We start from the raw sequence: 10,868 nt of genomic DNA on the forward strand, positions 1-10,868 counted from the left end.
TACATTCTTCACAAAGACTTAACCCTCTCTCTTTCTTTCTAGCAGTGCACAACTAAACAATTGGTATTCCTTAACTGAGCAATAAAGACAATTACCAAAAATGAGTGTGGCACTACAGAAAAAAAAAACCTCATATTCAATAAAATGAAACTTTTAAATATTCACTCAAGGAGCTAAAAACATTCAGACTCATTTTGAGCAACTCGGGAATCCAGACACGTGTGTGTGATGGTACCAAGGGGCTTGAGCTCAGAGCCAAATGCTATCTCTGAGCTTTGGTGCTCAAGGCTTGCGCCCCACCACCTGAGCCACAGCTCCACTTTCAGTCTTTTTTGGTAGCTAATGGGAGTTAAGAGTCTCAGGCTGGCTATGAAATATGATCCTAAGATCTCAGCCTCCTGAGAAGCTAGGATTACGGGTATGAGCCACCAGTGCTTGGCTGAATCGAGACTCTTAAAGCATTTTACACTTTATAAATGATTCCAAGATCAATAAAATGAATTTTTAAATTAAGCAGAAGTTGAAAAAATACAATATTAAGAACAAGTGATATTGTGTCTACTACTTAGGAAGAAAGGCTTCTTGAATGACTGAAAAGAAGATATGGAGCACAGAAATCCTGAAACAAGGACTTCAAAACATCCACCATAAAGGTATAAGGCACTACCTGAAACCTCACTCCACACTTCCTCTCAAATCCATAGAATATGGGACAAGGAAAGAAAATGCACACAGACACAACTCTTCATGTCCTTTTAGCTGGTTTGGCCGTTAACTGTTTTTCCCTTTCAAATTCCTTCTCCCGCTGCTGCTCCCTCTCCAGCTCTTCCTTTTGCCTCTTCTGCTGCAGTTTAAGTGCTCTTTTCTGTGACAAAAAAAGGAAGGGAGGGAGGGAGGGAGGGAGGGAGGGAGGGAGGGAATTAAAACTCAAGACAACAATCAAGGGTTATAGTTTAGGGCCTAATTTTAAAATGATGCCCTCAGAGTGCTAGCCTTGAGCAAAAAGACACCAGGGACAGTGCTTAGGCCCTGAGTTCAACCCCCAGGACTGGCAATCAATCAATCAATAAATCAATAATATGATGCCCTCTTTTTGCCAGTCCAAGGGCTTGAACTCAGGACCTGGGCACTGTCCCCAAGCCTCTCTTGTGTTCAAGGCTGGCGTTCTACCACTTGAGCCACAGCACCACTTCTGGCTTTTTCTGTTTATGTGGTACTGAGGGATCGAACCCTGGGCTTCATGCATGCTAGGCAAGCCCTCTACCACTAGGCCACATTCCCAGCCCTGATACCCTACCTTAAAAGTGATACTTTGGCTTGAGATAATGAAAACATCTCACATTTGGCTTATAAATTTGATCTTGGTAATTTAAGGTCCCTCTGATTCAACAAAATGTGTTATCCCAAACTCAGGAAAAATGAAATGCAGCTGTAGATTCAGAAAATGAGTCTGTCAAGCCCTCAAAAATGACCTTTTTTTTTTTTAAAGAAGTGAATGGTTTAAGTATGTTATTGTAGGTGGAGCAATGAAAAGTCGAGCAGTGACGACAAGCTCTGAGCGTGGTGAAGAGTGTGCGAGGACTCCCAGCTTACCTTTAACCGGGCTGTCTTCTCGTGAAGCAGCAGCATCTCCTTTCTTATACACACCAGCTTGGCGTGGTAGTATTTCGCTTCAGCGAACTTAACCACAGAAAAGCAAATGGAAAGTCAAGTTAACACAGACCGGAACACCCTAATGGGTCAGTATGTTGGTGCCTAAATTACAGCTCCTCCCTCCTAAGCTGGTCCATTTTGTAGAAACTTAGTCATATCTACTTTTTAAACTCCAGAATAGAACACCAATTTCACTTAAACCATTGGCAGGATTTTGAAGATGTTTGATTCAGTTCAGACTGATCAAAAAAAAAAAAAAAAAAGTGGGGCTGGGGATATAGCCTAGTGGCAAGAGTGCCTGCCTCGGATACACGAGGCCCTAGGTTCGATTCCCCAGCACCACATATACAGAAAACGGCCAGAAGCGGCGCTGTGGCTCAAGTGGCAGAGTGCTAGCCTTGAGCGGGAAGAAGCCAGGGACAGTGCTCAGGCCCAGAGTCCAAGGCCCAGGACTGGCAAAAAAAAAAAAAAAAAGTTGCTAAACATAAAAAGAGATATTCATGTTAAATTTAGTATAGGCTACATTTTGCTTTAAAAAGATGTGGTACAGTTCTAAAATCTAAGTTGAAACTATCCAATAATGCCACCTATTTCATTTAAGAAATGTAAAAACAGACTGGGAATGTGGCTTAGTGGTAGAGTGCTTGGCCTAGCATGCATGAAGCCCTGGGTTCGATTACTCAGTGTCACATATATAGAAAACGGCCAGAAGTGGCGCTGTGGCTCAAGTGGTAGAGCGTTAGCCTTGAGCACAGAGAGGCTCAGGGACAGAGCCCAGGCCCTGAGTTCAAACCCCAGGACGAGAGGGAGAGGGAGAGGGAGAGGGAGAGAGGGAGAGAGGGAGAGAGGGAGAGAGAGCGAGAGCGAGAGCGAGAGCGAGAGCGAGAGCGAGAGAGAGAGAGAGAGAGAACACTCTCCTTTGTAAGGGACAGACTGTGGTAGGGTACCCTGGACATGTAAGGACAGGATAGTGTGACTCATCTGCTCATCAGGAAAACCCAAGCGATGGCCAGAAATCCCCAAGCACAGGAGTCATATTCAGTCATGTTCCTTTGGTTTTTGAGATTGGACCAAGCAGAACAACAGGCGATGTGAAGACACTCTACCTCCCCAGAAAGCTACAAGTACACACTCTGCATCTCAGCCTATCAGTTCCTGTCAGAAGATGGGAGGAGGCAGGCTCACAGAGGTGGGAGAAAAGGGAAGGACACCTTGTTCTCAGACAAGGCAACAAAAGAGAAGAAACAAGAAAAGTGTCAATAGACAGATTTGAAACCTTAACATGGCTGAGTAAAATCATGTTAGATGAGCTCTAGAATTAACAGGTCATCTCTGCACCACTCAGGGCCTTACGCTTTTCAATGCTTATATAATTAAAAAACACTCTTAGACTGGAAGCAGAAAAAATGAAAAATTCAGACTCTGACCCTTTAGACTGAAGCAACAGAATTACATGTGCTTCAATAAATAGTATTCTACAGCAAGGTGAAATGAGCAAACAATAGAGAAGCAGGTGAGAGCCTTGCTCACCTCTTTAACAAGAAGTCAGGAACTACTGTGCACCAAATCTTCATTTTCTACAACAGGCCTTTGTCCAATGCTAACATAGACTTTTTAGTAGTAGTAGTAGTAGTATTACATAAGGAGAATATTACTACACTATGTCTCAGGGAAAAATCTATCTTTGAGGTAGTTATAAACCCCTACAAAATCATACAAACCAAGCAATTCCTAATGTTCAAGGTGAAGAGGAGCCAATTCTTATTTCTGCTCTTCCCTTTTCTTAATAGTTATCAGTTCCTCTTAACAGCTTCAAGAAATTCAACCACTCAGCTAGCTATTTATCCTCAAAGATGAATCAAATATTCTTAAGGTGTCCATTCCAGCTCACAAAATCAACTTACTATGCCTGATAATTCAATGAAATGTCAACTTAAGAAATCATGTAACTGGGGGCTGGGGATATAGCCTAGTGGCAAGAGTGCCTGCCTCGGATACACGAGGCCCTAGGTTCGATTCCCCAGCACCACATATACAGAAAACGGCCAGAAGCGGCGCTGTGGCTCAAGTGGCAGAGTGCTAGCCTTGAGCGGGAAGAAGCCAGGGACAGTGCTCAGGCCCTGAGTCCAAGGCCCAGGACTGGCCAAAAAAAAAAAAAAAAAATGCATAGGAAGAAATCATGTAACTGACAGAAGCTGTACTTTCTTTAATGGCAAAAACAGTTCCCCAAACAGTTCCTCTCATTTCTCTTTTCTACATCTTTAATTATACATAGATCTATTCTAGACTCCTAAGTAAGTTCAACTGCCTGTTACAAGTCCAACATGCAAAAGACAATGATTCAAAAACTTGGAAGCTCTAGTAAAATAAATAAAGGAAGGTTTTCCCTATAAAAAGAGCAGTTCTAGCTGGGAGCCTGTGGCTCACACCTGTAGTCTTAACTACTCAGGAGGCTGTAACCTGAGAATTCACTGCCAGCCGAAGCAGGAAAGTCCGTGGGACGCTTATCGCCAATTAATCACTAAAACCAGAAGTGGAGCTATGGCTCAAGTGGTAGAGTGCTAGCCTTGAGCACAAAGGCTCAGAGTGCAGCACTCAGGCCCCAAAATCAAGTCCTGGTGCGCACGTGCACGCATGCACACACACAACCACCTGCCTAGGCAGGGTAAGGCTGAGTTCAAACCAAAAAAATAAAATTCTAAAGGTTAAAAATTAGAAGATGGGGGCTGGGAATACGTCCTAGTGGCAAGAGAGCTCGCCTCCTATACATGAAGCCCTGGGTTCGATTCTCCAGCACCACATATCTAGAAAACGGCCAGAAATGGCGCTGTGGTTCAAGTGGCAGAGTGCTAGCCTTGAGCAAAAAGAAGCCAGGGACAGTGCTCAGGCCCTGAGTCCAAGGCCCAGGACTGGCAAAAAAAAAAAAAAAAAAAAAAAAAAAAAAATTAGAAGATGTCGGTGCTAGGAGCTTACACCTATAATCCCAGCTACTCAGGAAGCTGAGATCTGAGGACCATGGTTCAAAGCCAGCCCAGGCAGGAAAGTCTGTGAGACTCCTACCTCAAGTAAACTACTCAGAAAAAGTCTGAAGTGGCACTGTGGCTCAAGTGGTAGAGGGCTAGCCTTGAGCACAGAAAGGCTTAGGGACAGTGCTCAGGCCCTGAGTTTAAGCCTCAGGCCCAGAAAAAAAAAAAAAAATTAGATGGTAGGCCCTAAAGATACACCAACACAGAGCTGAGAGGATAAAGCTAATCTAGCTATTTCTACAACAGAATGTAATTACATCAAGAAAACCATACTTACCAATGCATTAATATCCAACATGGAATGGCATTCTTTAAATTTTGAAATCTCTTGTTCCAATGTATCTAGTAATACAACTTGGTTCTGTCTGAAACAAAAAGCATATGGACAAATAAACCTCATGCATTATGACTGTTCTTCCCTCAAGTTCAGCCTCTAGTAACTAAAATAATTTAAAAGTATTATTAGTTTTAGTAACTGTACTGTCTACCCTCAAAAAAAGTTATTTTATAATTGGCCTAAGAAACTCAATGTTCCTTTCTTTTTCTTTTTTTAAATGGGGGAACTAGTGGCTTGAACTCAGGGCTTCAGGCTTGCTCAGAGGATACACTAGCACCTGAGCCACGTCCAATCCTTTATTCAGTTGTTCAAGTAAAATCTTTTACGTTTTTCCCTGGGATCACCTTGCCTGTCCTGTTAACAATACCTCTTATGGCTGGGATTGCAGCTGTGACCTACCACGCCCATGTTGTTATGTTAGATGGGGTGGAGAGATGTCTCACTAACTTTTTATCCATGTTACCCTCAAGCCACGATTCTCCAATCATAGCTATTGATTATACTAAATTACATGCTTCTCCCATCACATCTCACTTGCAATGTTTTAAAGTTACAATGTTCCAAGTCGGGCGCTGGTGGCTCACGCCTATAATCCTAGCTACTCAGGAGGCTAAGATCTGAGGATCACAGCTGAAAGCCAGCCCAGGTAGGAAAGTCCAGTCCCCGTGAGACTCTTTATCTCCAATTAACTACCTAGAAAAGGCTAGGAGTGGTACTGTGGCTCAAGTGATAGAGCACTAGTCTTGAGCATAAAGAGGTTAAGGAATAGCACCCAGACCTTGATTGAGTTCAAGACCCACAACCCATCCTCCCTCCCAAAAGAAACATACATGTATGGGGGGGCGGTGCAAACACACACACACACACACACACACACACACACACACACACAACTTTAATAGCAGAGGGGAAATGCGTGCAGACCTGGCTTTTTGTTAGCTTACGTGAGTTCCTGCAGGGCCTGCTTGGATCTCTGCAGATCTGGCAAGTAGTGGGAAAGCAATCCTTCTGCCAACTGCTCCACAGCTTTGTCTTCTACAGTCAAATCCTCGACTAACCCTTCATCTGGAGATGTGTCACTTAATCCTGTCCCCAAGCAAAAATCAAATTTAAGAAACAAATTAATTCCATAGGAGGAAGGAGGCCCACAATAGAAATGAAGGCAAAATCTACCATACCAACTTACCAAGTATTTTTGTGTGTATGTGTGTGTGTGTGCGCACACACACGCATGTGTGCACTTATCTTGGGGCTTGAATTCAGAGGCTGGGTATGGTTCCTCTACTTTTTTTGTTCAAGGCTAGCATTGTACCACTTGAGCCACAGCTGCACTTACAGCTTCTTGAGGTAGTCAGAGATGAATCTCACAAACTTTCCTGCCAGGGATGGTTTTGAACCATGATCTCAGCCTCCTCAATAGCTAGGATTACAGGCACAAGCCACCAGCACCTAGCTCTACAAATATTCTTTCCTTGTAAAATTTTATCTTCCAAGCTTGTCTTTAAAACAAAGGGAGGGGGCTGGGAATATGGCCTAGTGGGAAGAGCGCTCACCTCGTATACATGAAGCCCTGGGTTCAATTCCCCAGCACCACATATATAGAAAACGGCCAGAAGTGGTGCTGTGGCTCAAGTGGCAGAGTGCTAGCCTTGAGCGGAAAGAAGCCAGGGACAGTGCTCAGGCCCTGAGTCCAAGGCCCAGGACTGGCAAAAAAAAAAAAGTGGGAATGGGAGTTAGCAGGGTACCAATGGCTCACATTTGTAGTTCTAGCTACTCGGGAGGCTGAAGAACACAGCTTGAAGCCAGAATAGACAGCAAAGTCCAACACTCTTATCACCAATTAACCAAAAAGCTAGAAGTAGAACTGTAGGCTCAAGTGGTAGAGCACTAACCTTCAGCACAAAAGATAAGGGACAGGCTGGAAATGTGGCTTAGCAGTAGAGTGCTTACCTAGCATGCATGAAGCCCTGGTTCGAGTCCTCAGCACCACATACACAGAAAAAGGCTGAAGTGGCGCTGTGGCTCAAGTGCTAGCCTTGAGCAAAAATAAGCCAGGGACAGTGCTTAGGACCGGCGTCCAAGCCCCAGGACTGGGAAAAAAAAAAAAAGAAAGAAAGAAAGAATGAATGAATGAAAGAAAGAAAGAAAGGAAAGGAAAAGTCAGGGACAGAACCCAGGCCCTTAGTTCAAGCCCCAGATTCACACACACACACACACACACACACAAACCAACAAGGGGGAGGGGACTATAAGCACTCAAAAAGTGTTTCACTGTTGTGGCTGCTTTTTGTTGTTGGTTTGTTCAGACAGGATACAACTACATGGCCCAGGATGGGCTGTAACTCACAATTCTGTCTCAGCCAACTCCTGAGTTTTGGGATTATAGGAATACACCATACCATAAAAAGAACGTATATTTAAGCCACTAGTGTAAACTGTAGTCCAAAATAAAGGAATATTAACATATTCAAATTCTATATTTATGTATTTTTCAAGGCAGGTCCTCTAACAGTTCACATGATTAAACAATTGGCATTCCTTTGCAACTAAGCAATAAAAGGAAATACCAAAAATGAGTGTTGCATAGCACTAAAGGCAAATCATACCATACAATGAACTGAAACTTTCAAATCTTCATTCAAGGAGCTGAAATACTCATATTAGTTCTGAACTATTTGGAGTCTAAATTCTTTTCTTTTTTTTCTTTTTGTTGCCAGTCCTGGGGCTTGGACTCAGGGCCTGAGCACTGTCCCTGGCTTATTTTTGCTCAAGGCTAGCACTCTACCTCTTGAGCCACAGTACCACTTCTGGCTTTTTTCTATATATGTGGTGCTGAGGAATCGAACCCAGGGCTTCATGTATACGAGGCAAGCACTCTTGCCACTAGTCCATATTCCCAGCCCTGGAGTCTAAATTCTAAAAAAAAAAAGTATTTTCCACCTCACAAATGATTCAAGGCCTTGGAAGGCCTTTGGATTCTTTAGACATTGCAAAACTGCCCACCTAAGAAATGCAAGGGAATTGGAGTATGACAGGTATCATTACAAGGGGGGAAAAAAAAATCTGTTACACAAGTCTAAGAATGATTCCTAAGGGAAATGAGGAACCAGTTGAAGTTTGCGCACTCACTTCTTCCTTCTCTTTCCCTTCCTTTTCATTTTTAAGTGGGTACAAGTTCAAAAGTAAAAACACCCTTCTTCCCCTCTCTCAATGGAGTTTCTTACATAGCCTTCCAGAAATTGACTTTTCATCATAAAGGAAATATAACTCATACCACGGTGAGATCTTTCTGTGTTGTGAAACCTTTCTCTCTTTTTTCTAATTTGCTTTATTGAAGTGACATACAGCGAGGTTACCTTTCCTTTTACATTGTCATCTGTTCCCTTGTTCTCTCCCATTTCCTCCCTCCTATCTCCGCTTACAGTTGCATAGTTCACTTTCATCGATGTCCAGTATAGCCAGTGCGCTCCACTGCTGCACTCCTTCACCCTTTTTCCTCTGATTCTGTACCCTCCCTGCACTTTATTTTTGTTGTTGTTGCTTTTGAGACAGGGTCTTGTATTGTTGTGGCCAAAGATGGCCTCAAACTCATGATTCTTCTGCCTCCGTCTCTCAAATGGTTGGATTTGTATACTACTATGCCCATCAGCTTTACTCATATACACATACATACATACAAACATAGTCTGACATATCTTTCTATGGCAACAACTACGAATCTACTATTTTTTTTAACAAATACAATTGTACCATGGTTTGTATAACCAATTCCCTATGAGCAGATTATTGACATTATTATCTTTTTGCTATTTCAAATAATGCTGCAGTACGATCTTCGCACATTCATGTCAGTTTCTGTAGAACACTCTATTAGAAGTAGTTGAGACAGAGGCCTTTGCATTCTTTAGACATTGCAAAACTGACCTCCTAAGCAACGGCACCAATTCACATTGCTGCGAACAATCTATTGGTGGACTATTTCTAAATGGTTAAAAGTTCTATGATAAGAGTGGAAAGAATGCCTCATGGGTAATGTAACCAACATGAAGACAAGTGGGGACATAGGATCACTCTGGAGCAGAGAGGTAGTCTCAGGAGAACAGAACATACACAGCATAGCAATAACAAGCTACGGTGCCATACGGCCAGCCTGTGAGAAACCTTCAGTACCAAGTTAGTGGGTCTGGACCTTAGTCTCCTTAGTGCTGAGGAGTCATGTAAGGATTCTGAGTAAGGCTTAATCTTGGGGTGGTGCTATAACAGACTGGAACAGGAAGAAACTGGGGATGGAGTAATCAAAAGGAATATGAAAACGATATAGAGTACCCTACATTAAAGCGTTGAGATCAAAGTTTCATGTGAAGGCAACAATACCATTAGCAGCTCCAACGTCTGCTTTTATATATGGGCAAGCTATGAGACAAATGGAAAAACCACATCAAAGCACCCACAAAAATAAAAATAAAAAAGAGGAGCAAGTGAGTGTTATGAGTGGGGCCCAAGGTGCAAATATATATTACATGAAAGTCATGTTTACAGAAGAATCCCTGAAGAAGAAGAAGAAAAAAAGCAGGACCAAGAAGTGCTCAGAGCATAGCTATGAGCTAACCCGTATCTATGACTATTCTATAAGGCACTCCAGCCTTTCTCATCCAGGGTTCTTTCTGTGAAGTACAAAAATTCTTTGAATGGCAACGTTCTCGATTCTTCCAAAGATGGCGCATGAAACGGCACCAGCTAATACATTCCATTCAGAGGACACCTTTGTGGATTACTATTTATATATCTCTCTCTCCTGGAACGAGGAATGAGAAAGGCCACTTGGTGGTGGGAGGTGGGGGGGAGAAAGGGGGGGAAAGGCAGGTCGGTCACCAGGCAGGACGCAGCATTTCACCAGTGGCCACGGTTGAATCCGTCTGTGAATTAAAACGGGTCACGTTTCACAGACACTCAAACCCCACCACCCAATGATTCCGCCCCCCAGAGCCACCGACTGCTTCCTCGGGGGCCTGCCGGCAGGCCCGGCACGGTTCCGCTCCCGCACGGGGCGGGCCCGGGCCGCAGCCGCAGCGCGAGGCGCGCCGAGGCCCTGGGGAGGAGGCGACGCCACCCTGCCCGCCCCCACCCCCGCCCGCCCCGGCCGCCGCCGCCGCAGCAGCACGTACCCAGCGTCGGCTCGCCGGCCTCCGCGCTGTTGGTTGGCCCTGCCCGGTCCCCGTCTAGGGGCAATGGTCTAGGGACACTCATGTCCCCTCACGCAGGCAGGGTACCGGGGTCAGGGCAGTCCCGCGCGGGTCGTCACGGGCTCCCAGCCCCTGGTCATAGAAGCCAGCCGCAGTCGCAAGCGGAAGTGGCGCGGTCGTGTGTCGTCACTTCCGGTCACCGCGCCTGTGCGCGTCAGCGGCCCCTCCCACCTGCCCGCTCCTTCCCTCCACACACCGACAGCGCCATCCGGCGGGCTCCGAACCCCCCTGTGCCTGGTGAGGGCTGGGCGTGGGGCTCGCGGAGCTTCTAGAAGCACTGTGGGATGAGAACGGCGCCCTTGAGCACCGCGAGGCGGACGCAAAACAGTCGCTGGCGTCCTCCTGGCTACTCAGAAGGCCGAGAGCTGAGGATCATGGTTCAAAACCAGCCCCTGGCGGGAACGTCGGTGAGACTCTTCCCTCCCCTGAAGCACCAAAGCATCCTCAGGTAGAGCTGAGAGACTCCCGTGGCAGAGTGCAGCAGAACAGCGCAGGGGACAGTGCCCAGGCCCTGAGTTCAAGTCCCTGACTGGCACCAAAAAAAAATTTTTTTAATACAAAATTAAATTTAAGAACCAAGACTGTATGCTTGGGCTGGGGATATGGCCT

At 45.0% G+C, this 10,868-nt stretch overlaps 1 protein-coding gene across 1 annotated transcript; it reads right to left on the reverse strand.

Moving 5' to 3' along the window:
• Positions 1-344: 344 nt before the first annotated feature.
• Bloc1s6 (biogenesis of lysosomal organelles complex 1 subunit 6) lies at positions 345-10,345 on the reverse strand. The gene is made up of 5 exons (XM_048331872.1): positions 10,182-10,345; positions 5,961-6,102; positions 4,957-5,044; positions 1,594-1,680; positions 345-865 (listed from the first exon to the last, which is right to left on the reverse strand). The coding sequence occupies exons 1-5, from the start codon at positions 10,261-10,263 to the stop codon at positions 746-748; spliced, it is 519 nt and encodes a 172-aa protein (XP_048187829.1). The 5' UTR covers positions 10,264-10,345; the 3' UTR covers positions 345-745.
• Positions 10,346-10,868: the final 523 nt, after the last annotated feature.

Source organism: Perognathus longimembris, chromosome 23 (genome assembly GCF_023159225.1).
Source record: "Perognathus longimembris pacificus isolate PPM17 chromosome 23, ASM2315922v1, whole genome shotgun sequence".
Lineage (NCBI taxonomy): Eukaryota > Metazoa > Chordata > Mammalia > Rodentia > Heteromyidae > Perognathus > Perognathus longimembris.